This window comes from Colias croceus, chromosome Z (genome assembly GCF_905220415.1).
Source record: "Colias croceus chromosome Z, ilColCroc2.1".
NCBI lineage: Eukaryota > Metazoa > Arthropoda > Insecta > Lepidoptera > Pieridae > Colias > Colias croceus.
This window is the reverse complement of record NC_059568.1, coordinates 5,664,316-5,683,790: the sequence shown is the minus strand read 5'-3', so window position 1 is coordinate 5,683,790 and position 19,475 is coordinate 5,664,316. Positions and strand designations below refer to the sequence as shown.

General features: G+C 35.1%; 1 protein-coding gene across 4 annotated transcripts in view; it reads left to right on the top strand.

Moving 5' to 3' along the window:
* The window catches only part of LOC123704947 (homeobox protein araucan-like), a 94,676-nt gene that overhangs the window by 57,520 nt on the left and 17,681 nt on the right, over nt 1-19,475 (top strand). For all 4 annotated transcript variants that reach the window (XM_045653452.1, XM_045653453.1, XM_045653455.1 and 1 more), the window contains exon 2: nt 9,747-10,115. In XM_045653452.1, coding sequence (XP_045509408.1) covers nt 9,747-10,115 — 369 coding nt within the window. The remainder of the gene's footprint in view (nt 1-9,746; nt 10,116-19,475) is intronic.

The following is a 19,475-nucleotide window of genomic DNA, read 5'->3' as shown; positions in this document are numbered from 1 at the left end:
TCGTATTTGCATTCCTTACGAACCTTTGTCGCGGGTTTGACACGAGTATAGCTCCTAGCACCTTCGCGAATACGCCTGGTTATCTATAACATTAACACAACAGCATCTAACGGGCCCTCTTTACAATGGACAGCGTTGGCCCAACAAATGATCGTCGAATTTGGATGAACATCTACAATGAGGGCCGCTTGATATTTAGGCCCTCTACACTATCATGATTGCCTCTTCTCGCCCAACTCTGCCTATTGTGAAGACTGAAGAGACCCCATAATATTGTAATCCTTCGAACAATGTTAAATATTATATTTAGTGCTCAATCACAGAAAAATCTGATTTGATTAATGTTTATATCTGTACCTAGAGAAATTACAACCCGGAACTACATAGACTGTTTTGAGTAGGTACTAAACAAGCAAAGCCACAGTGTTATACAATAAACCCAAAGCATATCAAATTGCTGATCACAATATACTATCGAATAGGCCACAGTGTGATAACCTATACCACAGATTTGTAAATAGTAACCTATACTACTAAAACATGGTAATGCCACAGAAATCAGAATACATCATCACTACATAGTATGTATAAAACAAAGTCGCTTTCTCTGTCCCTATGTCCCTTTGTATGCTTAAATCTTCAAAACTACGCAACGGATTTTGATATGGTTTTTTTTAAATAGATAGAGTGATTCAACAGGAAGGTTTTAGTATATAATTTATAAGATTTTAGACAAAGCGGGCGAAGCCGCGGGCGGTAAGCTATAGTACTTAATATAGTAATGCTACAAAATTTGCGCGTCCACAAAGCCTCAATATTTCGAGGAAAGTTTTCAACAACTATTTCTTTGACTGCATTTGCACTTGTATAAACACTGGACTTAGCCATCGATAGCCGGTTCTTCTCCATAGATACTGCTTTCTGAATCGGTGGTAAATGTTGAAAAATGTTATGACGATTCAAAAGTGCTTTTATATGAAGTCTAATTGAATAAATAAATGTTTGAGTTTGATACACCTATTCTAAGGTATGTACTAACGAACCGATACCTAACCATGCATAGGTACCCAAATGCACATGTAGCCTATATGTACATTTTTATTATTACCCATCTACTAAAATTTAACTTTTTATAAATAACCACTTGTAACATTAAAAGTTGCAATAAAACCAATCAACATATCATTAATACTAATGAGCTGTTAATAAAATAACACCTTCAAATGTGATAAATTATTCGAATTTTTATCTGATCGCGAACCTGGTGACTGATGGCTGTAACATATCCTGTATTGTGTCCATACGAGTTTGTTTGTTTGTCCATAAATTTATATATAACATGTGAAACAAAGGTTAATGTCACGTGATCATTTATGTTAATTTTTTGATAATCTCAGTTTTTGGTTTGACTCTACATAATATTAACAATGACGTTGCTGATTTTTTCGATAGCTTGAAACGAAGATTATAGTTATATTTTGAATTTTTGAACTTAGTGGAAAATTCGTATTCTAACACCTGAAGTGTCATTCATTCATAAATATTCTAGAAGTTTGAAGATCAATTTACAAAAAAAAAAGAAAACTTATGTCTGAGTCATCAGTTTAATCGTTGTCCATGGTTGTGTTATAAACATAAAAATATAATAAATGTATTAATAAAAAAATTACATTATTCGGGTATCTACTTGATTGATAAATAAACTAAATCCATACTTAATATTAATAAATGCGAAAGTAACTCTGACTGTCTGACTGTAACTCAATCACGCCTTAACTACTGAACCAATTTGCATGAAATTTGGTATATAGATAATTTAATACCCCAGAAAGGACATAGGCTACTTTTTACCTCGGGGCATAGGATAGATTTTATCCTGGAAATGCCACGGGAAGTGGAACTATGCGGGTTTTTCATTGACTGCGCGGGCGATGCCGCGGGTGGAAAGCTAGTAAATAAAATATCACAAAAAGCGTGTGAAAACTAGCTGGCCCGTGCCCACTTCAACCAAATACCTAATTATTATTAATCCAAATATAAAATAAACTATTTAATAATTTATTTATGTTTTTGGCATATTTAAAGAATTTTACATAATATTATTTAATACAAAACTTCCATTTGTGTCAAATAAAAAAAAATAATAAATAATCCTTATGACGTGCAAGATAATAGAAATAATCGCTAATTGTATCATAAAAATATACATGTGATAGTATATATCTACCCATGTATCTAAAATATCAATAAATGTTTTCTCTATCAGTTGCATTAGCACTTTTAAAGTATAAATTAATAAAAAATTACAAGACATGGGAAGTCTATTAAAGATCGTTTTATAAGATAACTCGATAACATCACATGTGTCCTTGCTAGAACTAGATTTACAGTTTATCTAACAACATCTCTGACATTTTCTAATCGCCCAATTATTTTTCCTAGATTATGTTTATTTTAAAATGACACTCTCGTTTTTTAATCCAATTTAAGGATTCTATTGTAGTTCCGTACATTTTTGGTTTTTGTTTTTTTTTTATAAAATCCATAAAGTCACATGTATCTTATATAATTACTCATTTAAAATTCACCTTTAACGAAGCAAGGGTATATACTAGAAAAAATATTTGTAATTAAGAAAAGTTTGTATGCGTCATAATATATTTTTTGCGTATTATACAAAAATAAAGTTTTAACTTCTAAAAACCATAACCAACGTAAAAACCATACATCTAAAACAACTCTTTACATTAGCCATTTCGAAAACAAAAATAAACGTTAACAGAAACAGTATAAGTATTAAGTAGCCAGCACACAAAGCTTCAAAGCAACTTAATAACAAATAAATCCATTCCGATTATCACACGTACCCTACATATTGTTTCCCACCCCATAATATCCCATATACGCCCATAAAACATTAATTCGCTCCCCTCTCTTTACTGAACACTTTCCTTTTGACAGATTCAACTGAATAACTGCAGCTTTTTTATTTAATTTAAGAGTAATAGAGATGCTAGTGTTTATTCTGTCCTCTTGCTAGTTTTTATTGAAAATTGTGTTTACAGAGTCACCCCCAGTTGACTGATATTGCTTCGCGTTGATTTGATCGTTCTTAGATATTATTTGTTTGATTTGGGTAAATTAAATGGTGAGTTTTATAATTAGCGTTATAGCACAGTTGTTATAGTACATAATATTGATTATAAGGGTTGTCGTGCATTCGAAAATGAGGCCTTTTAAAAAATTGTCAATTTTTATTTTTTATGTGTCATGATTTTAAATTAAGCTTTCGAACCCTAAATCTAGGAATCAAAACCGTATAAATTTGGCTTAAATGCGTGGATACCGTTGTTTAAGATTTAAATCTGATAAGATCTTAATCAAAGAATTTACAAAAAAAATCTCAAATCCTCTTGTCTTCAAGGTCGACCTGTGCTTAAATCCTAAAAAATATATTATCTCAAAAGCGATATGTATGCTTTTCAAATATATTTAGACTTATTTAAAAGTGAATTATATTATAAACATCTTGCAAAATTATCTATATTTAGTCTTATCTTCTTAAGCTAAATTTTGTGCTCTAAAAATAATAAAATCTACATAATATTTCTTTATTTTTTGTTTTGCAATGGAAACAAGAAATAAACCTTTTTGTAGTATTTAATTTTTGCATTTTTCTTCTTATTCGTTCTGCTTTTTAAAAATTATGCGTAACAGTTGTTGACTATCTTTTTGGAGATGTGAGTTTCGTAAGACTGTCTCAAAAATTAATATATTACCTATTGTCTTTAGTTATCTAATATTGTCATATGACAGTTCCTTAAACGTTTGCTAGCGTTCAGTAAAATAAACAGATCAATAAAGGTTCATAGAAACAGTTCAATACATCGCATGTTTGATTCTCTTGTACACTGTCTATTGTATTTATAAAAATAATTATATTATTTAAAGCGGGAAAATACAAACCGCATATCGATCGTCGATACGATTGTTTGATATCAACGAGTACATAGAAACTATCACTAATGACACCGTTACATCTAACCTATTATTACACATGCTATATAACAGCCAATATATGGGTCCATTTTTAACGTTCAACCCTTTCAAATACAAACCTTATTCACCACTAATAAGGTCGATATTGTGTAGTGATGGTTTGTATAACGTTATCAGTGTTTGAATGACAACGGAATCAGTGATACCTAAATATCACAGGCCGTAATAACGTGGTGTGTCGCATGGTATTACCACGTATTACTAATTACTGGTATGCACGCAACCGATAGTCGCAGGGGTATTAGCTCATGACGCACTTATCGAAGCTCTATATATAAGGTACTATCTCTATATACAAAATTCTCGTGCCACAATGTTAGTTACCACACTCGGAACGGCTGGGTCGATTCTCATGATATTTGGTGTGCTTGTTGGGTAGATCTGAGAATGGGCAAACACTTTTTTTTTTATTCTGAAGTGACAAGAGCAAGGCAGAATAAAGTTTGCCGGGACAGTTGTTGTAGGAATTATACATAAATAGATAGTTTACACAATATGACGTATTTGACTTCTTCTGTTGAGATTTAAATTTTAAATCCATATCTGAATATGAATTCAAACTTCAAATGAATGTTTTATTGTTCATATAAAGCTTAGAAAACTTTAACTTCTCCACAATAGTTGTATGCCCCAAGCCCCAAAAGTAAACATGGTGTTCTAGAAATCTATTTTATTTCCCCTAGGACGAACACTGCTGTTCGAAGTAATATACAGAAAGTGCTCTTACAAGAACACTATCGATTCGGCTTTGAAAATCTGAATTTCCACCACAATCACATCAACTACCTACCTATTAGTAGGTAATTTTTGCAGCAATTGTTGAGATGAAAATTGAATTACTTTTATTTTTTACTAGCTTTCCATCCGCGTAAGTAAAACAGGCATAGTTCCCGTTTCCGTGCGCTTTTAGGGACAAAATCTATATTATTTTTCAGATCTTAAACTATCTTTGTACCAAATTTTATCCAAATCGATTCAGTGGTTTAGTTGTGAAAAAGATACAGACATATAAGTAGGGATAATATCTAACAGCTCTGTTTTCTCAATTAAGCGGTAATAAGCCGACGACAGCGGCTGTAATTATTGAGTTCAATAGCATGAACCTATTTAATTATCTCCTTTATTATAAAGTAAATTTAACGGCATTAACCAGTCACCGTGGTGTCTTTTTCTCAGCTGTAATAAATATTTAATATTTGGCTTGGAGTAATAAAGTTGTCTTTGCTAGTATTGGGATTCACTTTAATAAGCAACTAAAGATTTCAGGAATATAATTATATTTGCTGATCTTTACAGCGTATTTAGCCAATTGTTAGTTTCGCTGAAGTACATAGAATGAATAGATTGCCAAAAGAAGCAAAACCGAAAGTCGAGCCTACAATAAACTAGACAAAGCACACTAGACATAGAACATCTAAAACTATTAGAAATCAAACAAACCTCAAATTTATTACAATACCCTAACATTCAATTTGGCCTAACTATCACGAGTAACGAGGACGAAATGCTAGAGCTTAAACCTGCAGTTTTATCTATACAGAATGATATTACACAAACAAGGCATCGAGGCAATTCGAATTGTTAGGTGCCACTCTTATCCGATCGATGGCAGGCTTAGTGTCCAATTATTGCAATTGATATTTAGAACGGTTAATTGTTATTGCAATACTACCGTAAATGGTTCACTTCTTGATATGTTAAATGCTTCTGACGACCTTAAAATTAGATACTCACAGGAAGTTAAGTAAAAAGTGAATTAAATCCAGAATGACATTGTGAATTGCGTCTTATAGATTATCTATAAGAGTTCATTACCCTGAATCCAGTATTGAGCACTTATCCTCCAACCATAATTAATATCTAGTTATCTGACTTAGACATAAATTTGATTTTACTCAAGCAACTTCTTCAGCAGATTATCTCCAGAAGCTTCTGAGCAACATTGACATTTCTATTTGAAGTTTTGCACAGTTATCACTTTTGTATAAATCTCTAAGATTCATTGGAGAATGCAATGGCATCTTAATTCAAAATCACTTAGATTACTCCATAGTTACCATTCTCGAACCTTTTTTGACAGCTTACGCAAATATCAAAACGATATTTCATTTTATTTTAATTCATCCACTTAATTGAACTCTTGGTTATGATAGAAAGTAATAAAGACTAAACTTTAATAGCCGATCAAAGATATTTAGATGGTAATAGGCACTTAATTATCATTAACATTTTCTTAGCTCAGTATGCAACAGATAATATTATGGTCCCTCGATCTTCTGTACTTTATAGGATTAAACTTTGTGTAAATTTTTACGACCCGTTTAAATCTCCATGTGAAATATGTGGATTAAGTCATAGATATGCTTAATTATTTTATGTCTATCTATCCGTCTCTGATTATCGCTCTAATTTCCATATCATTAAAGATGAAGATCGCATTAACCTGTTAGATAATATTTGAAATAAAGGCGCGCATGAGGGTAATTAAAATTATGCTAATCATAAGTAAACCATTACATCATCAACAAAATCGTAATAGTACACGGTACGTTAGGACCCGTTCATCCATAATGTAGTATATTAAACAAGAATCTTCAAAGACGTCTCACTTTGTTTAAAGAAAACATCGGCCTACAAACGGAGCATTAGTGCTTCAAGTGTGTACATACTTACTTGTGCTATTATTTCAACTCTACCCCAATATTTGACCAAATCTTTGGACGTCCTTTCGACCTCACCACTCCCTTTAATCTTTTACCGCCAAAAGTTTAAGTATATATGTTAAATAAACATGTTTTTATTTGTCGTATTGGGCTGGAGGACGCGGAGGGCACTTTGGAGTATGATTGCACTCCACAAATATTGCGTTTTCAAATTGAACAGTTTTAACGGGCTTAGATTTTAGTGTACGATTACTAATTAATTTAATGGATTCGGTTTTTTTTTAATTTGGTATACTTTGTAAACAATTTCCTCTATTGCTACTAACTTCAACCTGCATAATAGCAAAATTGCAATTTTAGGTAATTAATAAAGATTATTAAACTGTTATCGGTAGCGAGACTGTTATCAAAACTTGTAACATCTATCTTAACCATCCATAAATCTCAATTAATTTAAAACTGTTAATGCGTCAGCTTATTTAGAAAATATCACAATTAATGAAAGACGTGGGTCGATTTCTAAAATATCTTTATCTCCGTATTGAAATCTAAGAATTGGGTAATACTGCGATATTTATGGTGTTGATAATGTAACGAATTGTTGAATGTTGTTAGGTTTTAATTAATTAATTATTTTGTATTAGTCGATGTTCTGCTGTGTTCGGTTCGTCTTGTGGTTCAAGTGAATTAATATAATACCATATCTTAGAAGAATAAAGGATGTTTTTATTGCAAGTGGCAGTTCATCGGCAACCAGTGTATATTAATAGATACTATGTAGAGGGACCTTCATATAATAATTACCTGATTATTTACCACGTTCCATTTCCAGATATATTCAAAAACATTTCACAGTATATTAAGATAAATCTTAATCGTTTACATTGTAGATACGAATGTTGATTAAGCGTAATAATTAAAGATATAATTTGTTAAATCATTGAGTGTTAAATGACTTTAAATATTTATGTATCCTGTGTTAAATTACCCATAATGTTATTTAATATAAGAATTTATAATATAAGAAATGGAATGATCCATTATTGGTTAAAGATGAATTGCTCTTATCTTTAAAAAACGTTCCTCTTTTCATTAATTCTTTTTTCAATTTAAAGTAAAAAGTTTCTTTCTCTTTTCCAATATTCAATCGATATAAATCTATTCAAACCGTTCTGGAATATTGTTGTCTGAAACGTTTTAAAACTCGCTTCAAAGTGATGCCTAACGTAACAAAATAATTTGATAAAGGCACTAACACCTTTAAAATTCGATAGTTGTTTGGACTGGGCCTTAATGGACTTACCTAAACGAGTGGGTATTCAACACAGAGCCGTATAAAAAGAGGATGTGCTGACGTACTGACGCTCGGGCAATGTGGTTGCATAACAGTTTTATTGTCAGATCAAGGTACCTACAACAAAAACAATGATCAATAGGATTAATCGAGTGCAATGCGGGAAATTGATACCTTACAAGCGAGGCTGAAGGCTTTATAAAAATAAGCCCATTGTATTGTTTTGTTATGGTCATTCATAAGTTTTGATGTAGCTGTGAGCAGACAATTAATTAATAAACTGCCCGATGGACTAGTTAGAGTTAATTTGTCTGTTTTGTAATGTGTTTGTTCTTCTTATTTTTTCTTTCCTTTCAGTTTTTCTCTTTATAATTCGTAGAACTTTATTTCTTTTTTACGTTTACTGTTTGAAGTTCGTAGATATTTATTTATACTCAGGTGTTAATAATCACACTCAATGTACCTTTCCTCCTTCAAAATTAATAAACGAAATCAGACATCTTAATCAATTACAAGATATTTTAATATAATGCAAATTTAGTTTTAATTAACAATATTTTACCGATCAAGATAAAACTTACGGACTTGAAATAAAGCATAAAAAGTTGATCCTGTTTACAAAAACGTCAAAAATTCCGACATAATGTGAAATTGTTTTACATGAAAATCGCTCTTATGTCATCAACATTAATGGTTAGAGTAGCGTGAAATCATTTGAAGAAGTGGGCAGGTGTGTAACCGCAAACCTATCGAGATTATTGACACCGTATTTTTATTTTGTTTGCTATCGGTTTGATGCTTAGCTTCAACAATAAAGGCAATGTTTAAATTATTTAAAATGGTTTATTGTGTATTAAGCTATTAATATTATACTAAATGTAATTCATAGATAAACTACATATTTATTTAAGAAACAATAGGAATAAATTAACGAGCGTAGGCGGATACTAACAAATGCTCATACTATTTAAATACCAAAGCCTGAAGTTTCTACAAGCGAAAAATACAAAATCAATTCTTTGATACAAATTCTCTGGAAATCAAAAATAAATCCAGCAATATAAATCCCATAACTTCAATACGAATACGTTTTTATAATTTCGTGATATATCTAACGATGTCGATGAAATGAGAACTGGACATAACGACGACAATTATTTATTTTTATAACGTGTTTAATGCCTCTCAAATTTAACAATAAACATCGGTCTGAATGAACGGTGTTTTCACTTTTCTGATCTTATCTTCCTCGTCTACTTCAAAAGAGGTTAAGTTTATACATTATCGTAAAATAGCCTTTGTGATGACGAATAAAGATGTCGTCCATTCTTATTTTGTGAAATCAAATAAGAATAAACGGTCCGTTTGAGAATCGAATTTGAATGTATATTCTCCTTGATAAAAATAAACCGGCTAAATGAGTCGTTACCGGTTGATAAATGTTGTTATGTGCACATTTCTGTTGTTCAATAATTAAGTGATAGGGAATTTAGTAGCAATATTTCAATTTTTACTTTAGCGTTGAAAATTTTATTTATCGTACTACTGATAGTTCAGACAAAAGTCTCTAATAAGAGAAATGATTGAGCCTATGAAATGATTAAATTTTTAAATCATTAAAAGCTACCTTTTTAAAATAAATGATACGCTGGCATTAATATATTATAAGTCATGTCTCTTTATAATATTTAAGCAGTTCCAAAAAACTAATAAGGATTTATTATTTTCAGTTGCTGGTCGGCAGTAGCGGGGCGGGCAATGGCGGGGCAGCCACGTCGCCAGACGGTGGCTCAAGTTCTGCCCCACCATTGTCCCCGGGAGGTTCTGGCGTCGTCGGCGGCGCCCTGTCGCCCGGCGCGGGCAGCCACGCCAGCACTCCAGCCGCCTCGTGCTGCGACACCCCTCGGCCCATCATCACCGACCCCGTCTCAGGCCAAACGGTCTGCTCCTGCCAATACGACGGGGCGCGACTAGCCCTGTCCTCGTACCCTCGCCTCTCCAGCGCCGCTGTCGGTGTGTACGGAGCTCCCTACCCATCTACAGACCAAAACCCGTACCCCAGCATCGGCGTCGACAGTTCAGCCTTCTATTCACCTTTGGTAAGTCCTCCGCCCACGTGGCCCGACTTTCCTATTCAATGGCGATACAGTTTGAAACTATTACCAAAAGTGAACATTGCAAATTGGTCCGAATAGGTTCATTCGAAACGAGGTGTATCGTTCTCCAGTCCGATACATGTTCAGAGTTGGCGATAGCGTGGCGTGCATGGCGTCCAACCGGTCCGTGAGCGCTGGGCCAGAAAATCACCGACACCTCGAAACTCGCGCCGCCGCCCTGTCACGAAACATTAATATTTAAACTTGAAAATAAATTCGAAAAGCGACCGCCATTATTATACCAATTACACTTCACCGTTCAGCCTTGAACGCTTGCTATTCGACATGACCAAGTTTCTCGCGTTATTTTTCAGTAGCGTCAATTCCGTTGTGTCATAAAATTCAATTTGCGGTCGCGTCCAAGATGGGTAACAACGGTTTAGCACCTTGTCTGCTTGAAAAGGGGACAAATGAGCGGTTACTGTATGCGGGATCCTTAATCCTTATAAGGGGCTTCGGCCGCATCGCACTGTACATACACGCACTCTATAAAGAAAAACTGGGAATACTTTAAAAACGATTGTAGCGAGATTGTGATGGAGATCAATTCGATTCAATTCGTACGATTTAAGCTCATGACACGTAGCACATGTGAAATCCACTAAGCCCCGAAAATCCTATCGAACGAAAGATGATCCGGTTTTTGTCAAGTGTTAAGAGGAAGTTTCTCGCCTTAATCTTGAAGAGGTGAAATATTTCAAGGAAGTTTTGAGGTGCGATATTCGACTTCATAATTCTGTTCCCTTCATTGTTGTTCTCGGTTCGATTTTCTGCTCGGGGCAGATAGCGTAAACCGAAAATTATTTAAGATTATACGCATAAAATATGAGTTCGTTCAACTCTGCGCGTAATTATAATATCACCGTGCTCGGTAATTGTGGATGCATCCTAAATCGCCGGCAGAGAGATCTCTATCTGTCATTGTATTTAACGAGGTTTGTGAGTACCTACGCTCTGTGACCCTGTGCATGTTTAATAACAGGTGTTTAAATGTATGTATACTGTCATTGTGTTCCGTGTGCTCATACCTAACTCACGACAAGCCCGGCCGGTTCCGTGCAAGAGACAATTTAGCGAACAATGATGACGCTCCGCCACAAATATACTGTGTCTGACTTCATAAGTCTTCCTTCTGCTTTACACGATATTCGACTTATATGTACCGCATTTAGGATCCAATTTTGAACAACACGAGCTACAAACCATTGCGAGTGAAAATATTCAACTGCCATTTTAGTATACGAGCGACTCCGGTGGCGCCGTCTGTCGCAATGGACTTAACAACAATGAGCAGCGCCATCTTTTATCTATTGTGCGCTTTTGATAATCAATAAAACAGTTTCGTTTTTTTGTAGCCAGCTTTTATTGAATTCAACGCGCGCTTTATGAATCATTAGCAATCATATTAGTGTTAAAGTGTAATGATGAATTAATTATGAGATGACATTCAATGTTTCATGCTTGTGAATAATAAATTAAAATACGTTATTATATTTAAAAGGCGCATAACAACAATATTTAATAACGCAAGCAATAATGTAGCGAATGCAACTATAAAATCTTTCACCAAATCCAAGCGATGTGCAGCTGCAATGCATTTCTCGTTCCCTTATTGCAAACGGAAATATTTGAAGCCCTACCTTGCATCCCTTCATTGATTGACATACAACTTTGACATCCTTCTGTTATAAAATCCTTATTCAAGTTTATAAGCTTTAAATCTCAGCGTCTTCGCGTTCTCAACCAAATCGAATAGACTCTCCTAAACTCATTATCATGACTAAATTAAGAGTGCGATAAGAGAAACGAAACTCACAACGAGCGAGCCGATCAGATTCGTAACAAAACGCCAATTTAAATACATCACTAATCTTATGTCAAAGAGAATAAGTTTAGAAAAAGTCGACCAGAATTTCAATTAAAGGGCGACCGAGCAGGACAGCGTCACGCAACCCCGGGCGGTGGGAGAGAGATGAAAAAAATAAATAAAACTGAAGCGAAATCAAGCGAATTGAAAATAGCCATTAAGGTGTTAATGAGGGTCTTATTAAGCCGTCTCCCGGTGGGTGGTCCGTCTTTGCTCTTTTGTTCATTAATCACAACAGATTAAGTTTGGTCCTAATTATCAAATTAACATGAAAACAACTAGTTTAGTTGTACACGTAGTTTGTACTGCGGTGAAATATAATAATTATGTATTATTGTAGTAATGAATTGGTCAAAATGAAAGGTCAGTTATTAAACGGTGTAACAAATGAATAATTGTTGTTAAACGTTCACGTATTTGAATAGAGCTTCTAAATTATTATATTTATTTATTATTTCATGATTAATAAATAATTAATTTCTTCACAATTATATAAATTTTAAATTAATTTACTTTGTCATGTAATTAATTAAATAAAACGTTTGCGTTTATTTATGACCTATTACAAAAATTATAAAATACACAGATGCGAAAGTAAAATGTTTCTTAAAGGCATTATAGCCAATTAGACAAAAATAAGTGCATACAGTTAAGCATTAATCTTTCATCAATTAATTAGTGTTGTGACCTTGCTTTCCTCGTAATGGTTTTAGGTCTAATTATATTCAATGGGCCGACGGAGAAATGTAACGCGTTACTTGGTTATGTTTTAATTATAAAAGGTACAGTTACAAGGGCCTAATTGTGAATTATATTTTTCACTATGTTAGGAAATTGTGTGTGAGATTTTAGTATAGAATGAGTAGTACAATTAATAGTAAAAATGAGTTGTAATGTTGTTGTATGTTGTAAATAGAGAGTTTGACATGGTAGAGTTAGTAAATAGATATGTTTTTTTTTATATTGGTTGATTTTGTAATTTGATTTGAATACTAAATATGTGTGCAGTGTGTTCTATTTCAACATACACATTTAGTGTATAGGAACTCAAATAAGAAACAGATTACTTATGTACGTTACTAATTCCTATTCATTAAATTCAATTTTAATAGAAGGATATTTTTTCAGCAAATTTGCAGAATATTAAATTCGAAATAAATTTGTAAATTTTAACATTTTTTGCTTAAATAACCAATAGGCTTACCTATTAAATACTGCTGTAGGTGTGACTTCTATTTCCTTGTATTCAAATTATACTAATTCTCAGTTTGTCCTCAAGCCGTATCTATGCGATTTGCCTTGAGATTAATTATTATTATATACACGATCTGATAAAGCGATACAAATAAATATAGCGAATAAATCACACTTACAAGCGCTCTACATTAATAAACAGGCTTTTCATGATATAACTAGAACACTGTCAATTATAGTACGATTCGCTTTCGTGACATAGGTTCTCTAATGCGGCCATGATACATTTACACGTTACACATAATGTACTCGTGTCTGTACTCCGTACGCACACCAGCGTGTCTTCGCCATGACGCAACGAGAGCCGTGGGTGGGCTTATCGCTAGGTACATCGACGATTTGACATAAATGCGTTAGATTATATGACAACTGATAAAATGTTGTAAGGCACCGCCTCGCCGTGATTGACACTTTGCATGTTTACACACAGATATCCAGACGTACACTTCTGTGGCGTTATCTACCGGCGACACATAAGCGCTGCGCTTATCCGCGCCCGCCGTACGGTGTACATGGGTGGACAAACAAAATCTGTCAGTTCGTCGGTTTAACAGCGTAATCATCGGCAAACAATGACCGCCCCATTACCCTCGTCGCACCTCGAAGCGTTAATTGCTCCGCAAATATACTCATCTTCGCACTAAACGTTTACTTGCCGACTTTAATGACTACGCAAACAGTGGAGCGGTCAGTCGGCCTGCGGTCGCCCGCTAATAAATCTTCGGCTTTTCCCCGATTTCCCGACGTCCCGCGGTGGCCGCGCGCCCTCGCACTCACAACTCTTATAAATTACCTACACGGTTCCACCATAAATCACGGCGCTGTTGGTAAATGCATTTATTGTATTCGGCCACACTTCCCACACCGCACTGACCGCGCTCCGCAATCATAGCTCGATTTGCGGACGAAGCAGTCCCAGTTCCAGGAAGCTGGCTGCGACCCTTTTATTGGAGCCGGAATCGAGGATATTGCGTGTCTTCCGCGCGGAGACGTTGCGATTAATCGAACGATTTATTCTCGATTCGCGGAAACCGCTCTAATGTAGGCTAATTGAAAGCTCGGAGGGAAGGGAGCGATTTCATTTTAATATAAACAATTATATTATGAGTCGTGGCGTCCTAAGCGTTTCGAGGCCCTTATTAACGACATAAAGGTGCTTATTCTGACCGTTATCTCGGCCGGAAGTTGAAAAAAGGTGATCCGAGCATAATTTTTGTCCGTGGCCATTCAACAGGCATTAGGCGGATAAAAAACGAGGTGTCGATTGAACGTAAGATAGCTTGTTACTGCGTTATTATTTCATTTGAGTTTGTTTTAGAATTGTGTTGTGGGTTTAAAGAAACGTTTTTATTAGCTATTAACGAAGCTGTGTGAAGTGTAATGAATTATAGCGACGAAAATAATGATCGTTGCTTATTCGTGTGCCCACAGTTATTATTTGGGGAACCGGTTATTTAGAAGGCTCTTTTTAAAGTTTATTTCCTTATGAATGGATACACACCTTGTTATTTATACGATTGATAACGATTTGAAGTTTGATTGGTCCTGTAGCAAGAAAAATTAGTTTTCATTGGCATAGGTATAACTTGTTTATAATATATTTGGAAGGTAGGTATCTATCTATTCAAAACGATTTTTTAAAAAGAAAAAAGATAAACGCCACATATTTTATAAGTCATATTAATAATGTATTTGCATATTTAAAACCTATTTAAATCCATATCAAGATGTTATTTAAACAAATGCACGATTCTGATAGGTATAATTTTATTAAAAGTTTTATCTATAAAGATAACTATGTAGGTACCACGTTGGACAGGTTAATTCTTTAATTATATATTTATGTATTTAAATAACATAATACAAATTAAGAATATATCATCCACTTTCTAAACTTCATCATGATAAAAGTGAATAATATAAAAAAAGTAAACGACATGTAATTTTTTACGTAGCATGCGCATAATTAGTAAGTGAGAAGATTATTATTCAAATTGAGTTTACATAAAAGTATATGATAATAATTGAATAGTATTGTTTTTTGTTTGCCTTCTGTGTTTGTGCCTTGTCTAAAAGTAGCACGTTTTTCTTCTGGTGTTTGTGCAGAAATGACACCTTGTAGTCATTAATTTTATAATTAATTTTATACAATGCATTGTCCATTCATTGTTTAAATGAACAATTTGTCAAAACATCAATCAGAAAAACCTTCAGGTAGAATTTAATGTGTAGGTAGGTATAATCGGACAATATTTTTTTTTAATGTCTAGCCTGTACTTTGACATAAAAAGGTACAACTTCACAACTCATTTTTAATATAATAATAGGATAAAGTCGTCCAAATGCCGTCATGTCATTCGTATAATCACAATCATCTACCTTGAAATTGCAAAATTTATCACCTCATACAATATTGTGACACGGTGACTCCGGAGCCTTCGCAATTTAGTTCTGCGGACCACCGGGGTACCGACGACCCTAATTCGGAATAGAATAAATGATAATATGTCACCGACAACAATGCCGTCAATGAAGACGCCTGCGAATGCTGCCGCGTAATATTTTACGCTCAGTGGAAAATAAGCGGAGTAGCTTTACATTTGGTAAATTCGGAGTGAGTTTTTTGCGAGTTATTGTAGCGATTCGGACAGATGTCACGAACAGGGAATCCGCGGCAACAAAAGCGCCCCGGGGGCGCTTTGTCCCCGCCCGACCTCCCCGCGTCCACCGTTACACCTCTAACACCACTCCACTATCCAAATTATTTATTCAATTTATTTATAGCCATTAACTGGAATAGTTATTGCTCTAAATGGTTTTTAATGTCCTTATTTTATAGATAATTTATACCTACGTCGTTTACAGCTGCTCGGCGCTCACCCTTCTGACGGCTATTAGCGAGACATCAGATATCAATCCGGAAACTCGAGTCGATTGTTCAGTTATTAATTCAGATGGGTGAGCTTTCGATTGATTACGAACTACGGCCGCGGCGCGTGGTGAGATTACGCGCCGTATAATTTGGGAGTGAAACGGAGCGAAAAGTCTTGAGCAGGTATGTCGGGAGGCGGCGGATTAGCGGAGGTCGCGCGGCGGTCGGAGGCCGCGCGGCGACGAGAGAATCAATCAGCGCAGCTCTATAATTGATTGCTCTCGGTGCTCCCTCGACCTAATTACCTCACTCCCGCACGCGTACGCCTCATTAAATACCGTCTGTTGTTTGTTCTCCTAATTAAAGCAGAACTTTATCGGTCCCGAGCCCCGTCTAATTGACATCATTGCGAGCGTTTACGATCATTGAATTACGGCTATAGGTTGCCGTCGGGTTCGGTTGTTAACCGAAACCGCACATCGTCTGTGATCTCCAATTGAACTGTGTAATCCCAGTTTATTGTTTATTTATTTACGAGCGGCCGTCTGCCTGTCGCGACGCCTCTTCAGGTAACGACAGACGTTGCCGTCGATTAATTATCTATATTTATATTCCGCTCCTATAAATTATTTTTATCTAATTCATTAGCTAGGCGCTCGATTTGACGCCGTTCCGACCGATATCGTCGAATTATAAGCTACGACATAATTTAACGATAGAAAACTCAATTTGCGTTTCAAACGAGACGTAAAAAAACGTTTTCGGCCATGAATAAAAATACAATATCACGCGTAATAAAATAATATTAACTCGATGCCAAATCGCATCGTTATAATGCGACCGAAGTGGAAAATGAGCAATTTCGCTTAAATCACAATCTAGCAATACTTTGATACCCGTGAAATTGCCGTAACGAAATAAATGTTAAATAAAACGTAAAATAAAATTATTGTGCCTCCATCTCCACAAACAAATAATTGGTACTGGGAACGTACCTACCCGAAAGGCCGCGGCCCGATGCCGTTCGTTTTATAGCTTATTTGGGGGAAGCTTTATTGAACTTAGCCACGTTGTCTGCTTGTTCGACAAATGTAGACCTTAAACTTGGCTCGGATAGGACACAAAGTTGTGTATAGTGAACCATTTGCGTCACCGTGCGGCATGAAATGACTGTTTCGTTTGTATTCGCTCTTTATCCACTTATAGTCATTCTTTTTTCCACTCGCTACAATTCACTTTCAGATTTCGCTAGTCGTGCTGTGTATCGTTATTATTTTATGGCATGAATAATATTGCCTTTTTGGTAGTTTTGGGGGCGCTCAAATCTGATTGGCGGATTATCTACTGATTTATTTTATGCTATCCAATGATACGAATTATAATACGTAAAAAATACAACATGGTAAATGCACAATTGATGAAATCACTAGTAACCAAACCACAGAAAAATAAATTGTAACAATTAATAATTTTTGACTTCTATTTTTAAAAAGCTCTACCACTTATCTCTACCTACGTGGTTTAATTGTCTAGTTTCAAAAGATGTATTAGATATATCTTTATGTTTACCGTATTAATCTATACAAAATAAAAAGACATTGTTTATTCCAGAAGGGACAGAAAACCCATCATGTTTTCGACTCGAATAATTATTTTGAATATATTATTTTATATTTATAATTTAAATATACTTAGAAAGTAGGTAGATACGTGAAATGTTTCCTCAATTAGGTAAAGTCCAATTATCGGATTGAAGAACAAATGGATTATAAGTAGATACTCTTTATTTTATAATAGTTGTGAATCATAGAGCAAAAAATGTAGCGTTACATACATTATTTTTGACAATTTCCCATTAGGTAGAGCATATTTCAATAGACTCTAACTAATGATTAAATTAAAGTTGTACAGTGCACATGCAACAACAAATGTTTTCTTCTATATAAAAAACATGGCGAATTTAAATCCCTAGTTTCTTCAAAGATAAGATAAGTAAAAAGTCTAAAATACTCTCCTTACTATTCCACTGCTAAACTACTCAAATATCCCTTACTTTAAAATCTATAATAACCAAAGTATCTTAATCGTATAAATTGATTGACTAATTCCCTTGCGCCATCAAATAGTTATCTAATTCAAAGCCCAGTGTTTGTTCACTCTCGGGATGTGACTTACTCAATATATTTACACGAGCCTAAGCATGTTCGTCTGTCTTCAGCTCGTTTATCAGTAATCTAGCACTGATGCTAATGCGATAACCAAAATATGCATTGCCCTTTCGACTACACGCGCCCGTATCTCGCCGCGCAATCTACGGGCTTCTGAACCCTTTACAATCCACATTTCGTATGTTAAAATATCGCTAAATATTTATTTGAATAAATAGTAATATCGCCAACGATTAATTTCGTATTCACAAGGTCAAGGGACCCCCGCCGAGACACATATGTTCGCATGGTTATTAAATTTATTATCGCCCTATAAAACACCTTTGCGTTCGTTTAAAATTCTACGCAATAAATTGCAATCTACATAAGGCTAGTCTTTCTTATCAATTTGTTTCGCTCGAAACTAATGAGTGAACAACCGACTATGAGGGTTAACCGTAAACAAATAATTTTTTACAACGATCCTCCGGCTCCCTTCTTATTAATATTGTGAAAATAATGTTTAATGCAAAAACAAATGACAAATAAAATTTGAATTGTGTGCTCTAAAATGCGCATGTTCGATGATAAAATCTAAATACCTAGACAGTGTTGTTGAAGCTAATTTACCGACAGATAATGTGCCTCTACAAAGACACTATACCTAAGCTGCAGCCATTGGTCCGCTATTTAAAGTTAGTGCACAGTAAAATTTATCTATTGGCCAATTTCAAGCGATATTTGGCGTTCGCGCCGAGAGCCGTCGTTGTATACGCAGTTTATGAACCAGAAAATGGTATCACACAACACGGCCCCAAGTAAAATCAGGGCCTTAACTGCGTTCAGTAGCCAGAAAGCCAAGTTTGCGAATGATGGAGAGGCGACAATTTGGCAGAGACGCGGGTCGCGGCGGCGCCTCGGGCGCTTCGGCCGGGGCGCCCGACGCCTGCCGCTCGACGCGAGAGGGTACCGCTTTATGAACCGGCAAATAACTTAACACTTAAATACACAGAAATGAAGCTAATTTATGAACCGCACTGATTCTAACTTTGTTTTTTGCACGCGCATTCGGGAACGGAGTGGCGCGTGTGAATAACGTTAATAGTGGGGCAGGCCCCTCCAGTCTCCACTACTGTTTATATTTATTTGGGGTCGTCGTAATG